Source organism: Nicotiana tabacum, chromosome 6, assembly GCF_000715075.1.
Source record: "Nicotiana tabacum cultivar K326 chromosome 6, ASM71507v2, whole genome shotgun sequence".
Taxonomy (NCBI): Eukaryota; Viridiplantae; Streptophyta; class Magnoliopsida; order Solanales; family Solanaceae; genus Nicotiana; species Nicotiana tabacum.
In genome coordinates this window covers 116361738-116378010 of record NC_134085.1, presented here as the reverse complement: position 1 = coordinate 116378010, position 16273 = coordinate 116361738, and the positions used below count along the sequence as shown (strand labels likewise).

The 16273-nt window shown below is 36.2% G+C and overlaps 1 protein-coding gene across 4 annotated transcripts; it reads left to right on the top strand.

Moving 5' to 3' along the window:
• Positions 1-3428: 3428 nt before the first annotated feature.
• LOC107819727 (structural maintenance of chromosomes protein 2-1) lies at positions 3429-13688 on the top strand. 4 transcript variants are annotated; one of them, XM_016645866.2, is made up of 21 exons: positions 3429-3996; positions 4851-5531; positions 5684-5827; positions 5917-6207; positions 6318-6503; positions 6619-6783; positions 6862-6921; positions 7105-7167; positions 7749-7840; positions 7981-8077; positions 8899-9015; positions 9179-9397; positions 10254-10394; positions 10526-10693; positions 10784-10968; positions 11070-11163; positions 11231-11319; positions 11446-11671; positions 12836-12910; positions 13177-13304; positions 13646-13688. In XM_016645866.2, exons 1-20 carry the CDS (start codon positions 3679-3681, stop codon positions 13291-13293), a joined length of 3528 nt encoding a protein of 1175 aa, XP_016501352.1. In that variant the 5' UTR covers positions 3429-3678; the 3' UTR covers positions 13294-13304; positions 13646-13688. The 4 variants fall into 4 exon arrangements, with proteins under 4 accessions (XP_016501352.1, XP_016501350.1, XP_075111313.1 ...); XM_016645864.2 differs by having other exon boundaries at positions 13436-13688; XM_075255212.1 differs by having other exon boundaries at positions 6318-6507; positions 6623-6783; positions 13436-13688.
• Positions 13689-16273: the final 2585 nt, after the last annotated feature.

The following is a 16273-nucleotide window of genomic DNA, read 5'->3' as shown; positions in this document are numbered from 1 at the left end:
CAAATAACATGACAAGGCTATTCCAATTCCATAAACTATAATTCGAATCCGATATCATTAAAGTCAACTCCCGGCCAAACTTATGAACATTCTAAACCTTCACATTTTCAATTTTCGCCAAAATAGTGCCGAAACCTTTTAGAAATATCCAAATGCAAAATCAGGGCATACACACAAGTCCAAAATCACCATCCGGACCTAACAAAACCATCAAAATTCCAATTCGAGGGCAAATACTTAAAAATCAAACTTGGTTAACTCTTCCAACTTAAAGCTTCAAACATGAAATTCATTCGTACAAACTAATTTGAATCACCTGAAAACCAAAATTGACGATACACACAAGTCATAATATACCATACGGAGCTATTCATGTCCTCAAACCACCGAGCGAAGTACGAATGCTCAAAACGACCGGTCAGGTCGTTACATCAGTTCCATATAGTCAATACATAGCCTCCAATTACCATCTTTTTTCCTTACCAACGCAACAAGTGACGCATAAGGACTAGTACTATGTTGAATCACCCCTTGGTCCATCATTTATTGAACTAGCTTCTCAATAATATCCTTTTAACTCCAAGATATCTATATGGTCTCTTGTTCACAGGTTTTGCATATTTTATCAAAGGAATTTTGTGGTCAAAAGAGAATCTATGAGGAGGTAAGGTAGTGGGCACTTCAAAGATACCTGAATACTGCTTGATGAGAGTATCTAAAGCTGGTGTGAGTTCAGCTTCCTGTGTAGCTTGTATGTTATGGCATTGCACTTCTTCTGCATCTATATCCATTAGTGAAATCATAAAAAACTGAGCTTTTGAGTCCTTTAGTTTAGGTAAGGAAATGGCTTTAGTTGATTTAAGTTGGTTGTTAGCACCTCTCAGTACATGCTTCTTGCCTTGATGCACAAACTCAGTGGTTCTATTTCTGAAGTCAAACAGGATTCTTCCCAAAGTACTAAGCCACTGAACTCCCAGTACATATCCATATTCCCTAATGGTAACAGCAGGAAGTCTGAAGAGAATGTTGTCCCTTGTAGTAATCATTGCAAGTTCCTGCATACAACAACAATCTGTAACTTCCTACCATCAGCCACACTGATGGATTGCTCCATTATAGAGCTAGATTGACACCCGAATTTCTTAGCAACTTCCTGGTCAGTGAAATTGTAGGTACTCCATGTATCAATCAGAACATGTTAGGGCCTCTTCTCATGATACCAGTGAATCTGATTGTTTGATAACCGGACACCCCATTAAAAGCATGCAGAGATATAGTCATGAACTCATTGCTAGCTTCTACACAACTTCCTGGATCAATACCTCCTCTTCAACCTCAATTGTTGTGGTTGCTTCTTCTTCTAACACCTCCACCATAAACAACTGCTTCCTAGACTTGTATTTATGCCCCATCTCATATTTTTCAACACGGAAGAAGCAAAAGCCCTTGACTCTTTTTTCATCCATCTCAGCAGCAATTAGCCTTCTACCTGGCATGTTAGGTTTGTTTGAGTTGATATCAACATTTCTTTGGTAAGTGGAGTTTGGTGCAACATGTTTTTGGTAATTATATGGTTTGAAAAAAGTAGGGGTAGGTAAAATATAATTGGAATTAGATTGAAAAGGTCTAGAAATAGGGTTCAAACCCCATATTTTAGCTTGGGCATCAAAGACTTCTTCCTATAATCTGGAAATTTTATAGGCTTGCATTAATGTTCTTGGTGCTTGTATTCTTACAACTGTATTCACTTATGGTTCTAGACCCCGTAAAAACAACTAATGGCATTCTCACTTGTTAGATTAACTACAATTAATAATCTATCAAATTCTGCTTGGTATTCCCTAACCCCATCGGTTTGACCCAAATTTTTTGAAGGCTTCCATGGGATCCTCAGAATTATTACCAAATCTTTCATTTAAAGTCAGTACATATTCAATCCATGATAAATCCAATGTAGAAGTTTGTACCTTCACATAAGACTTATGCCAAGCAATGACATCACCATCCATATGAATGGAGGCCACCTTTACCCTTTGTTCAAAATAAATTTCATCCATAGAAAAGTACCGAACGACCTTATACAACCATGTACACAAATCTACACCAGAGAATCGAGGAAAATCTAATTTTGAGAATCGAATAAAGGAATTACCATGTCCTGATGAGCAGAACCACTATGTGACTCCTTGTTCCTCACCTCCATTGATTCCCCTCTGTTGATCGAAGATTCGACTACAATTTGTTCCATTCCCCTTTGAGTGATAATCCCGATAGCCTCTTTAAGCCTTAACAATTCCATATGCTTGCGAATTCCTTTCATTCATACTCATCATGCCATTCATTACCTTTTGTAACTGCTCTTGAATCTGTGATAGTTTTTCCTTCATTTCATCAACTAGTTTGTCTTGATTTTTACTGCGAGTCATCATTGATTATGCCGAGAATCGATCATTCTGATACCAATTGATGCAATTAGTCAAAGTCGCGATGAAAATTGTTAATCTAGGAGCCAAGCTTGAAGACGATAATAGTTAGCTTAGCGGATTACCGAGAGAATTAGCTGAGAGAAGATGTAAGAAGAGAGAATAGAGTGATCTTTCTTCACGATTTCCTCCAATTTACAACGTAGTAATGTATTTATATCATAATTATTGAAAGTAATGAGCTACTACCATTCACTCTACAGTGCATTTTCCAACTAACTGTTTTAACTAATTTCTAACTAACTTGTAACTAACTCGCTAACACCTATAACTAACTCAATGCCAGTTGCCTTATTCCATTATGCCTTATTCAATTTCTTCTGCATTCTTGCACTTGCATCAGAGACAATCCAAAATCAGAAAAACATTGCCAAAAGAAAAAGAAAAAAAAAGAAAAGAAAAGAATATCTTCCTTTTAGGTGTACCATTACTACCAAGATCATAGGCTCCAAAGAAATAGATGATTTTTAAGCAATTTCAATAATATTTTTCATATAAAGAATAACATAGGTTTAGAGAAAAAGATAATTAAATCCTCTGATATAGGGTTATAGGAACTATTGTAAATGAAATTACAAAATTGTATCTTTCATGTTCGGCACTTTCTCAAGTAAATGCATACAGTCTCGAATATAATGAAGAATGTCTGGGGAAAGGTTTGAGCAATACCAAATAGTGTAACCAAAAGGCACTATAGTTCGTTGATATAATTTATTTATGTTAAAGAAAATGAACTTAAACCTAATAACCTCAAAAGTTAGTTTGAGATAAGAATTAACCAAGATAGGAGACTGATAACCATATTTTCTCTGCAAAGAAAAAGTCAATCCCCATAACCAAAATCAGTTGACCCCTATCCAAAAAAAAAAAAAAAGAATTATAGAGGTACTAGAATAAAATATTAACGTACATATAAAACTAAAAAATAAATTTTGAAATTAAAACACAGGAACCCCTTAATTTCAAAAATAGAAAAGGTGTCGAAAAGAATCCGTTTTCCCGCCTAAATTTCACCAAGTCCAACAAGCTTTCCCAAAATGAACTAAATTCATCACTCCACATCTCCAAAGCAAAATTTCATCTTCATCGAATTTTCTTTCAGTAGGGTTTTGATCTCCAAAGCCCTGTGCCACTTCCATTTTCTAGGGTTTTGATATCGACCCTCTCTGGGAACTTCTCGCTCTCGGTAGTCACTATGTATATTAAAGAAATTTGCTTGGAGGGATTCAAGTCATACGCAACAAGAACAGTCGTCTCGGGTTTCGACCCGTTTTTCAATGCTATAACGGGGTTGAACGGGTCTGGGAAATCCAACATTTTGGACTCAATTTGCTTTGTTTTAGGGATTACGAATTTGCAGCAGGTTAGGGCTTCTAATCTACAGGAGTTAGTGTACAAGCAAGGCCAAGCTGGCATCACTAAGGCTACGGTGTCCGTTGTGTTTGATAATTCAGACCGTAGTCGAAGTCCTTTGGGATACGAAGATTGTACCGAAATCACTGTTACCCGTCAGGTAAATTCCATTTTCTTTTACTGTGTTTGGAAAGCAAATGCGTACAGAGGCGGAGCTAGTATTTTAAGGTTATGGGTTTTAGATTCTAGAAAAGGCAACTCACTGGGTCCGGATCAATTATTTATACATTTTAAGTAAATTTTTTTACACAAATACAGGGTCTTTGCCAAAGCTACTAGGTCCTGCTGAACCTATAAGTTGAAATGCTAGCTCTGCCGCTGTATGCCTATAGTTGGCTAATGGGTTCTTACTTGTGAAAATCTTCATTTTGAAGTTGAACTTGGATAATTGTGATTGAAAGAGTTCCATGGACATAAAAGGGCGGCCCGGTACACTAAGCTCCCGCTATTCGCGAAAGAGTTTCATGGACACAACAAGCATAAATAATATGTTTGTTTTTAATTGGTGCAAACCAAAAATTGTGTATCTTGATTGTGGGAAGAATGAATGCCACTGCTTTTATTATTTGCTCTTGTTTAGTGAATTGTCAAATAATTTAAAGGTAACCAACTCGATTACATGACTCATTTATGGGGTTGTTTACAGGACATTTTTAGGGCTTCTATTGTTCACATTGTAATATGAACCATCTGCCTTTCCTTCGCTTTGCTCTTTCTTATCAGGCTTAACTATGACTATGGGTGAAGAATCCTATAATTAGTTTTACTATTGTATATCATATTTGTCAGTAGGTAGTATTTCTATATTAAATAGAGGATATCAAGATCCAACCTGGTATTGTCATAAGCAAGGCAGTCAGAGACTGAAATTCTTATTCTGCATATCCTTTTCTAAAAGTATCTGCTTTTATTTGTTAACATAGTGTAAATTAATAATTGATCGTATACGTGCAGATTGTGGTTGGTGGAAGGAACAAATATTTGATCAACGGGCACCTTGCTCAACCAAGTCGAGTTCAGAATCTTTTTCACTCCGTGCAGCTAAATGTAAACAATCCACACTTTCTTATTATGCAAGGGCGCATCACCAAAGTCTTGAACATGAAACCCCCTGAAATCTTGTCTATGCTTGAAGAAGCTGCTGGTACAAGAATGTATGAGACAAAGAAAGAAGCTGCCCTGAAAACTCTTGAAAAGAAACAAAGTAAAGTTGATGAGATTGACAAGCTCTTAGACCAGGAAATTCTTCCTGCTTTGGAGAAACTGAGGAAAGAGAGGATGCAGTATATGCAATGGGCGAATGGGAATGCAGAATTGGACAGACTTAAACGCTTTTGCATTGCCTATGAGTATGTTGAAGCTGAAAAAATTATGGCTGATGCCGTACAGGGTTTAGAAGGTATGAAGTCTAAGATTACCGAAATTGATGATAATGTGGGAAAGATGAACAAAGAGATACAGGAAATGGAAAAGAGAGCATCAGAATTGCAAGCTGAGAAAGAGGCAAACATGGGTGGGGAGATAAAGCTTTTAACTGAAAAGGTTGATGCTCTTTCATGTGATCTGGTGAAGGAAACATCTGTCCTGAAAAATCAAGAGGACATTCTAAAGACAGAGAAAAAGAATTGTGTAAAGGTCAGAGCTTCATATTTTCCAGTCTTATCTTTTTCTATTTTCTATTTCTTTCCTCCCAGAAATTTCACTGTATGTTTCTGATACTTGTCAGTTTCTTAAGCTGTGTTGCTGTTATGTCTCTTGGATTAAAAAATCATGCACTGATGTTGCAGGTTGAAAAAAATCTCGAGGAATTGAAGCAATCAGCAGAAGAAAAAGTTGCTGCTGTAAGAAAGGCTGAAGAAGGAGCATCAGACCTAAAGAAAAGAGCTGAGGAGCTTTCTATGAGTCTAGAAGAGCATGAAAAGGAGTACCAGGTGAGCATACCATACTTTTATGGGGATCGCTGCACAATACATATCAAATCCTATCATATCTCAATCAGATGATCTCCATTCCCTTGTAGGGTGTGCTGGCTGGTAAGAGTAGCGGGAATGAGGAGAAATGCCTCGAAGAACAACTAGCTGATGCCAAAGTAGAAGTTGGAAATGCTGAAACGGAATTGAAACAGTTGCAAACAAAAATAAACCATTGTGAGAAAGAGCTAAAAGGGAAGAAAACTCAGCTATTATCAAAGCGAGAAGAAGCTGCTGCAGTGGAAAAGGAGCTTAACAATGGAAGGAAACAAGTGGAAAAACTGCAGAAAGCTTTGGAATCTCTTTCATACAAAGAGGAGCAGATGGATTCATTTCAAAGTGTACTTCTCTCGATGATGCCCACTAAAATCTAAAATATTCATACAAAAATCAGTATTTTTAAATCGGTTATGTTTTTCTTGTTGTTGATTGATGCTGTATCTTAAATCAGGATCGTGCCGTTGAAGTAGAGGCTATACAAAAGTTAAAAGATGAAATACGTGTTCTTTCCTCTCGTCTGGCCAATATTGACTTCACATATAGTGACCCAGTGAAGAATTTTAATAGGTCAAAGGTGAAAGGCGTAGTTGCAAAACTCATTAAAGTGAAGGATAGTTCTGCAATGACTGCTCTAGAGGTTTGTGCATGTATTCTGATATTTTGTTTAGTTCTCTGATAGTCTAATCCTATAAGGGTTTACTGAGCTGAGTAGTATGTTGGGTTGTGGCATTATACTATTTTATCTACTGCAGGTAGCTGCTGGTGGGAAGCTGTTTAATATTGTGGTAGACACAGAAGATACAGGAAAGCAACTTCTACAGAAAGGTGGTCTTAGGAAGAGAGTGACCATTATACCCTTAAACAAAATTCAAACTCATCCCGTTCAACCAAGATATCAAAATGCTGCTACTAGACTGGTCAGTCACTGCAATTTCCATGATACGAAGTGACCATCAATTGGTGGTTTTATTAGAACGCAAGTGTTTATTTTACAGGTTGGAAAGGGCAATGCTGAAGTGGCAATTTCTCTAATTGGATATGATGAAGAACTCAAAGTATGCCTATGCCTTTGCCAGTAACTCTTTGTTTCTGATGTTTGCAGATTTATAAAACAAACTTCTGAGTCTGATACCATGTTTTTGATATCTCATTATTGATTTGGCTTCTTTGGTTTCTGACTTGGAAAATTTTGGATTCATCTGTTTCATGCCTAATTTTCAGTGCTATGTCAATGACAGAGTGCAATGGAGTACGTATTTGGTTCAACGTTTGTTTGCAAAACTATTGATGCAGCACGAGAGGTAAGGTGTCAAATGTAGTTATTGGTACATTGGTGATTTTATGTTATATGTATTTCTAATTGTCCTTCTTGTTTTTTAATCTGAATAACAAGTATATATAAGTCTGCTGACAATAATTATCTTCAACTAAAGAAAGACTACTGATGCTTTGTGCCTGTTAAAAGTTAAAGGGAATTGGTAATATTATACATCTCTTGATTTATTGAATTTAAGCAGGAAAATATAGAGAATACTTCATAATATTCTCCAGAATACCGTAGGAAACTCTATATCTTGTGTAGTAAATTTACTTGTTAGTAATAGAGAGTTGCTGCTTACCATTAATGTTGTTAAAGGCCCGCTTGAGGTGCATGTTAGTCCTGAAGCTTGGTGCTACACAAGTTTGGCGCTTCTTCTCGTTAAGTCAGCGTCTTACTGCAGACACAGTGCCAATGCCCATTGATTCTCTCTTAACAACAACATAATATCGTTGGCAAGATGAATGTGTCAGTGATGGGAATAAGGAAGTAGAACTTGTTTTTGTCCACCTTCATGTTGGTACTTCCTGCTATCTGATCTGTATTTTATAAAATGAATTGTAGGTTGCTTTTAGTCGGGAAGTTGGAATACCCAGTGTGACACTTGAAGGTGATATTTTTCAGCCTAGTGGACTTTTAACTGGTGGTAGTCGGAGGTAAGCAATCATCTGCTGCTTCATATGGTCAATTGTGATTCATTTTATGGAATAACTTTTCAAATATCTCTAGTGTTTTGAGGACCTTATTACTTTTATGATGACATGTGAAATTTTAAAGTAATATCAACTTTTTACAGGGGTGGTGGTGATTTATTGAGACAACTTCATGCTTTGGCAGAGGCAGAATCAAAACTTTTGTTTCATCAAAAATGTCTCTCTGAAATCGATGCCAAGGTTGGTGGATCATATTCTTCCAAATCATGTACACACCTGAAAATAGTCATTTATACTTTTGGGTTGGGGGAAGGGAGAAGTCACAATATAGGTGAATTTCAAGGTCATGCTGTTGGTGTAGTCATTAGATTGTTTTAATAAAATGGACCTTGGGCATACTCAAGCCCAAGAGCTAGTTCATAAGGTGAGGATTGCCTATAACCATATAAGGAGATGGCAATCCATTCATTAACCAATGTGGGCCACTTAATACCCACCCCATGCCCTGGGCTTGTTGAGCATGGACAACACCCAATATCGGGTAAACCAAGAAAGGATAGGGATGGGCCTGGCTTTGACATCAAGTTAAGAAAATGGACCTTATCCCATTCCTCGATCTATGTGAAACACTTAGCAATTTTCGTCAACATTTGTAACATGCATTTGCTTTTCGCATGAAACCATAAGATGTGCTAGGGTTGAATCTTGATGCATGGATAGATTGCAAATTCTAAGGTTTAATCATTGTCAAATAAGAGAAATTTCTAAGGTTTATTAAGATTCTCTTGGGATAATCTTGCTTCAGTATTAGTCAATGACCATCTTTTCTATTAGCTATTGCTTCAATCCCCTTAATACAGAACTAGCTGGATAGTATGTGCCAAAGTAGGTTTCAGTTATACAGTTCTTTTTGAAGATCAGTCTGGCAGTGTAGAATGGAATTCTGGAGACAAGCTTGAGCTCCATTATCTGACCCTTAGTTCCCCCTCTTATGTGGGATTAGTCGGGGTCTATTTTTGGTTTCATTTGAGGACTTAACTTTTCTTGTTTCTGGCATTCAGATTAATCAGCTCCTTCCGCTTCAAAGAAAATTCAAAGACCTTAAGGCTCAGCTGGAACTTGCATCATATGATCTTTCATTGTCCCAGAGCAGGGCTGAGCAAAACGAGCATCACAAGGTTGTTCACCTTATTCTATTCAGTAACATTTTTTTAAAAGATAGAGAGCGGTATTTCAGTTTCCTTTGTAGTTTGTTATTTCCTGTATGGCCTTTATTTCTTCTTCAAATATAAGCGTATTAATGCTTGTAACATCTCTTGCATTTGTTATTTTGTCATGTAGCTTGGTGAACTAGTAAAAAGGTTAGAACAGGAGCTTGGAGAAGCAAAATCAGCTGTTGAGGAGAAAAGACTTGTCTACGAAAGCTGTCTGGCCAAAGTGTCATGTCTTGAAAAGTCAATTCATGATCATGCTGGTAATAGGGCGAGCAGACTGAAAGATCTAGAAAAAAAGGTTAAGACTATAAAAAATCAGATGCAGTCTGCACTGAAGGACCTAAAGGTAGGTTTTTAATGTTTCCAACACTTGTAAAAGTTATAAGCACTAGGAGCAAATTTCTAGAATGATTGATGTCTTGAATGTCCATATTAAACAATTTTGTCAGTTCTTGGTTTTCCTTATCCTCTTGTTAGACTTATATTACATGAAAAATATAACTGATAAGGAAAAGGACAAGAAACCTATTGATTGAAAAGTTATTATCCTCAAAATCAAGTAACTTCTCAGCATCACAATCTTTGGTTTGTCAGTTTGTTGCTAGTTTATGATGATTGATAGGTCTTATGGTTTTCATTCTAAGCTTGGTATCACTTGTAGAATTCAAAGTTCTTGTAGCACTTGAGCATTCGCCAGCTTCTTACAACGTAACTGTGCCTCAATCCCATATGAATCCTATTATTCATGTTGCTCCATTCATCAGCTTCTTAGTGAGAAACTAATATAAAAGTGAATAAAATAATGAACAGCAATGCATATCTGAACATTTTGAAATGTCATACTGAGATGGAATAGTGCTGTGGGACAATATATATCATTCATGGAACCCAGAGGTATTTCCTGAATGTCTCCTCCTAGACGTCTCTTTGTTTTCAAAGCCATTAGTTTTGAAGGCCTTTTAATTATCCAATAGTTATTTATTTTCTACAATATTGCAAGATTTTCATCTGAATAGCAGAAGACAAGGACAATGTCTCAGATTTTACCAGTTTGGGAATTTAGCTGACTAGATGAGGATATCCTAGGACTGATATACTTCAGTTTCATATTGTTGACACTTCTGTCAGACATAGTTTGGCTACTGCAAACGAAGATTTTCTGAATCTGTCATCCCTAACAACATGATTGTTTATTCTTCAAGGGGCATGACAATGAAAGGGAGAGGCTTGTAATGGAGATGGAAGCTGTCAAACAGGAACATGCATCCCTTGAGAGTCAGTTAGTTTCTCTGAACAAGCAGATTGATGATCTTGCATCTGAAGTGGACTCCCAAAAGGCGAAGGTGATTTTTGCAGACAACCTACATATAACAGAAGAGTTACTTCTGTTGCTAAATTAAAATGAAGAACATTAATATTTATATGTTTTTTTCCGTCTGCTTCTGTTGTGAATTTTCTCGACTTTCTCTTGCAGGTTGCTTCTTTGAAAGATGATCATGGTTTGGCCCAGTCAGAACTTAACTCAGCTCGTGTGAAGATCAAGGAATGTGATTCTCAAATCTCAAGCATTCTCAAGGAGCAGCAGCGACTTCAGAATAAAATTAGTGAGACCAATCTTGAGAAGAAGAGAATGGAAAATGAGGTTTGCTGACCGTTTATCCTTGTGTGCTTGTTCTTCTTCTTGATGTCCTTATTGGGAAAACTAACCTCTTTCGTCCTAACCTGGTCACAGGAGAAGCGCATGGAGATGGACCAAAAGGATTGCTCCTTGAAGGTCGAGAAATTGATCGAGAAACATCCCTGGATTGCATCTGAGAAGCAACTTTTTGGAAGAAGTGGTACTGATTATGATTTTGGATCTTGTGATCCCCGTAATGCAAGGGAAACTTTTGAAAAGCTTCAAGCCGATCAGTCAGGGTGAGAACCTTCTAGTTTATTTAACAAATATATATCCAATGTTGCAGAACATTCTATTACCTCCCAGTACTAACACTGCTAAGTTTATCTCTCCGTTGAAGGCTTGAGAAAAGGGTTAATAAGAAAGTTATGTCGATGTTTGAGAAAGCTGAAGACGAGTACAATGACTTAATGTCAAAGAAGAACATTATTGAGGTTGGTATAATCAGTGTAGCTATACTTTTCTGCTGTTGTTTGTTTTACTTATCTTGTGTTGTTGCAGAATGACAAATCAAAAATCAAAAAGGTGATTGAGGAGCTTGATGAGAAGAAGAAGGAAACACTTAAAGTTACTTGGGAGAAAGTTAACAGGTAGCATAGTGGTTCATTGTGTGATGGCATAAGATCTGCTAATTTGACATATATTTCTACTTTTGATTCAAGAGTCTACTCTTCAGATTCTACAAAATCTCACTTTGATATTTCATACCTCTTCAGAGATTTTGGATCCATCTTTTCTACTTTGTTACCTGGCACAATGGCAAAGTTAGAACCACCTGAAGGAGGCACCTTCTTAGATGGCTTGGAGGTTCGTGTTGCATTTGGAGCAGTTTGGAAACAATCATTATCTGAGCTTAGTGGTGGGCAGAGATCTCTACTTGCACTCTCTCTCATTCTGGCTTTGCTTCTTTTCAAGCCAGCCCCACTCTATATCCTGGATGAGGTACTTAAAATTTCTTAAACTAACATGCTCTGAGATTTACATAATAAAGAAAGAGTATTTGATCATTAATCATATCACTACTCATAAGATGCCAAGTAATGTCAGTGATGAGCTCCAGATTCCTAAAGTGTGTGCTGCGAGTTACTATTTTGGCAGAATGCATCATGTAGTTTTATGGCAGTGGCTATTACCTAGAATTAATGAAAGGATTTCTATCTGTGAATCGTAGGAGAATGTCTTTTGATTCTGTGACAGAAACATCTATTTGAAAAATATGACTGAAAGCACCAATGTGATGTTCTTTTGGTTTCCTCTATCATATATTTTTAATTGTAAGAAGCATATAGCAGAAGCTAAGATAGACGAGGTGACTCCTACGATATGTCTTCTCATCCATGTGATCTCCATTTTTAGATAATATTTGATGTTTATCAAACTAGAAATTTGTAGTCCCTCTGGAACATCCAAAGTACTTGGTATCTGTCCATTAATTACATTATTCTGTATAGCTTCCTGAATTTCAATTATTTAAATTCATCCTCTCTGACATTTGCAGCGAGAATTCATAAAGCCGCTATCAACTTGTTTGGAATTGAGGCATAGTTGTTATAGGCAAATTTATATTTAATTTGATTTTTTCTCTGTCAAACATTTAAAGAATAACCTGAAAATTTTCTTCCACCAGTGTTATTAAATAAAAAGTTAATTACCAACTCTCCTTTGCGCCGTGTCAAATGGTGTCACATAAATGTGGGATGGAGGACCCATTTAAGGTTTGAACCAGCGTTATAATGAGGTTTCCTTCAAATTCCATCTGCATGTCCTACTCACTTGAAATTTTAGGAAATGTTGCATATTTATGTAGTACCAAATTCTAAATATGCATAATCAATACTGACCTATTGGTAGTTAGCCTTACTGAATAATTGTCATGTCAAAAAGTTTTCATCTTGTAAGATATAAAGGAGCACCTTAACATATTGAATAATTTGTTTTTATGCTCTATTCTTGCTTTATGATGTGTTTGGGCATTTCCTATTGCAAACTCAACTTTGGTGATAGTAAGTGGTGCATATGGAATGGTTGCTGAACCTTTTAACTGATCCATACTTACCTACAAACTTTGTTAGTAATTTGCATCTTTCGCCTGTGCTTGCTTGGCAGGTTGATGCAGCTCTTGATTTAAGTCACACACAGAACATTGGAAGAATGATCAAGAGTCACTTTCCACATTCTCAGGTGCATTAGCTATCTATGATTGAATTTTGACAAATATCTCTTGAGCAATTCTTTTGGTCTGGAGAGGAACAGATTATGTCGTTGACATATGCTTTTGTAGAAAAGTGAAATGTATGACAGTCGTTAATGTTCATAACATGACTAAGTAGTGGCTAAAGATCGAAGAGAACTCCAAGGCATAAATAGTTGTCAGATGGAAAATGTCAACTGTTGTGAAGCTTTTGCTAATATTCCTTTTTCAATTTCTGTTATTTTGGATTCTGCAGTTTATTGTTGTATCCTTGAAAGAGGGTATGTTTAACAATGCAAATGTTCTCTTCCGAACAAAATTTGTGGATGGCGTCTCAACAGTGCAAAGAACAGTTGCAGCTAAGAACAAGTGATTCACAAGATGGTGAGAATGTAATTTTTCTTGCAGTAACTTGATAATTGCACATTATGTTTCTGCTCAAAGTTCTCTTTCTGATGTCTAAATGCTCCCATTTACTTTTGTCCTAAATGTTGATGCACTTCTTCTATTTGCAGATGCTCGGCGCCATCTGTATAAATTCTGATTTCCCTCCAATATGTAGAAAATATTATCCCTGATACATTCTAATTATCTTGTTTGTTTGATATACTCTCCCCAGTAGGCTCTCTGAGCTGGGCTGTAACCTTGTCTAACACCCTAGCTTTTCTGAATAAGTAGCAAATGCGACAATTTTTGGCTTATTTCTGTATCATTTAATTTTGCAGGTGGCATTTTGTTTTATGTAAGTAATTTAGCTTGCATAAGATATCCAGTAAGCGCATAACTCCTCATTTTGACGTGAGCGTACATGCTAGTGTTGTTAATATGCGCACCCGCTCTACACCTTGGACTATATCTGCTGCATAATTAGCTTGCAGAAATTTGAAGTTGATTGTACTTTACCGATATATCTGCTTTGTTGCTGACAAAATGCTTTTACTTAAAATTGTGCATCGCGTAATCCAATTACTATTACGAGGCATGAGATATACGATAAATTGGAGAAGACGTATTATGGGGTGCCTTGTCATGAACATTGGCCGCAGGGGTTGATCTAGAACAAACATTACATGTTTTCGTGAACCCAGTAACTTTGCATAGACCTAAAACTCAATTGTGAAAGTACAATGAGTTAGTGCTAAAAATATTAAAGGTTGAATCTAACAAGTTTAAATCCTGTATCTGAAGTAACTTGGTTGTTGGTAGAGTTTTGTTACTATCTCACTAGATTATTTGTTTGATGCAAGATTTTTCTTACGTGGCTTGCTTAGATGTGAGAGTATAAGCACAGGTTCTCACACCATGTATGATGGATGAATGTGGGTTGAGAAGATAGCCTGTTGCATTGATGCTAAAATCTGATGTTAGGAAACTGTTCACGTATATTATTTTTATTAAATAGATAAAGGGTTTGTTGCTACAAACAACCTCGCAAAGAAACCACTCAAAATCTGTTTTTAAAGTTGAGTTTACTTGTTATTATGGAACCATGACTTGAGGATAAATTTGTAGAAGTAAATGAAGTTGGTGATAGAATGATCTCATTAAGACTCGTGTCAGGAAAGGTGGAGTTAATATCATTAGTACCTAAGGTCTACAAATAGGATTTGAAGAAACCAAAACCAGAGCTAGAAAGCTATTTGATATTTCGGTATAAGGAATTCCAAATGACCAACAGATTTTTAATTGTGTTTGGGTAAATATTGTGACGGTTTCGACTTATTACATTGGAGATATAGTTATATATGGGACAAGGAATGAACATAATGTTAAGTCTATCAAAGACAACTCAATAAATTTTAAAACATTGAGATCCAAAAAGAGATGAATATCTATTTCAATCCATTCAACAAAATCACTAGGATACTGAAACCTATGTAAATGATTAGGTGGAAATTTTGAAGAGGTGGAGATCAGATGAGATATAGAATTGACAGCGTTACAAGTCTCATTATCATATTTGAATATCAGAAGATTAATAAGAGTTAATGAGAGGGGGGTTGGGGGCCGGTGAATTTGCTCAAAGGGTAGGGGATTACGATAACGTGTGAAAATCCCAAATCACATGGATTATGATTCTAAGACATCCGACTCCCAACATGCATTTGTTTCCATTGTCTCTTCTCTCCCTTATCTCTTTTGCCTCTTCTCGTTCGTGTTTTATGTTTCCATTTTGAATTATTTATAATACATTTTTTTTTTGAGTAAAATTCTAATACATTCATATATCACTAAAAATATATATTTTGCACTTAGTTTTCAGTGTACATCAAATTAAAGAAAAAGAAGACATATGTCTTTTATTTATATTTTTATCTTTTAGCCATAATTAACAAATGCAAAATTTTAAACTCATCATTTTAATATAATTATAGTTAACTGATACATATGACTTTAAAGAAACACCATGTTTGAATATTTTTTCTTATATATCAATCATAACAACTTTAGCGTACTCAAATTAGTTACCATGTTTTGTACGGTGATGGCTGATGGTAGGCTAGAAACCCGTATTTTAGTCAGTATTTTGCACTTTGATTACTGCACTTTATTCGTGTTTGAGCTTAAGTGATGATGATTTGCACTTATTGTGTATTTTATGCCTTCTAGGAGATGATTCCGAGTTAAGAAGATATTCTGGAGCTAAATTGAATGATTTGGAGCTTTGAAGTCTGAGTAAAAGCCCAAGGATTTAAATCGGGATCGTGTTCGGGGGTCGAGAACCAAGTCTGGATATCAAAAAGTGAAAAAATCTCTGAGAGTTTTGCACTATCGCGCCGCATGGGGCGCCGCGAGGCGCGTTGCGGTAGTGCAAAGTGGTTTGTCTGACAAAATCTACTCTCTGAAAAGTCCTGCTAGCGCGATGCAGTGCGCGACGTAGGGCGCGTTGTGCTTGTGTATTTTCGCTGTCTAATTTTCCCACTTCAACTTGGAAAGGATAGTTTTATCTGGGCCCGTTTTATATGGTATAAATATACAAAAAATACTATCTTTAGAGGACTTATGACCTACGGAATTTGGGAAAGCATTGGAGACTTTAAGGCACAAGGATTTATCATTCTTTCCTCAACTCAACATTCGAGTTTGGATTGAATTCATGTTTTCTTATTCTTAAATTCTATTTGTGATGATTTTCTCTATGATTATGGAGTAGTTTACTTTAGGGTTTTGATGGATATGGTATTTTAATTAATATTTGTTAATTTTCAATCTAATTATTTTGCATGAATTCGTTTATGGAACTTTGAATTGATTGCAATTTTGTTCACCGAATTATTTAAATTGAAAGAGGAATATTTGATGATTTTCTGTGCATTATCTGGGTTGGTTTAATTTGGGGATTCATCTAAGTA

Coding starts and splice junctions, on each gene's coding strand:
- LOC107819727 (XM_016645866.2), top strand. CDS start 3,679: ATGTATATTAAAGAAATTTGCTTGGAGGGATTCAAGTCATACGCAACA. Junction 6,922..7,104: donor GATATGATGAAGAACTCAAA/GTATGCCTATGC, acceptor TGTCAATGACAG/AGTGCAATGGAGTACGTATT. Junction 7,168..7,748: donor CTATTGATGCAGCACGAGAG/GTAAGGTGTCAA, acceptor AATGAATTGTAG/GTTGCTTTTAGTCGGGAAGT.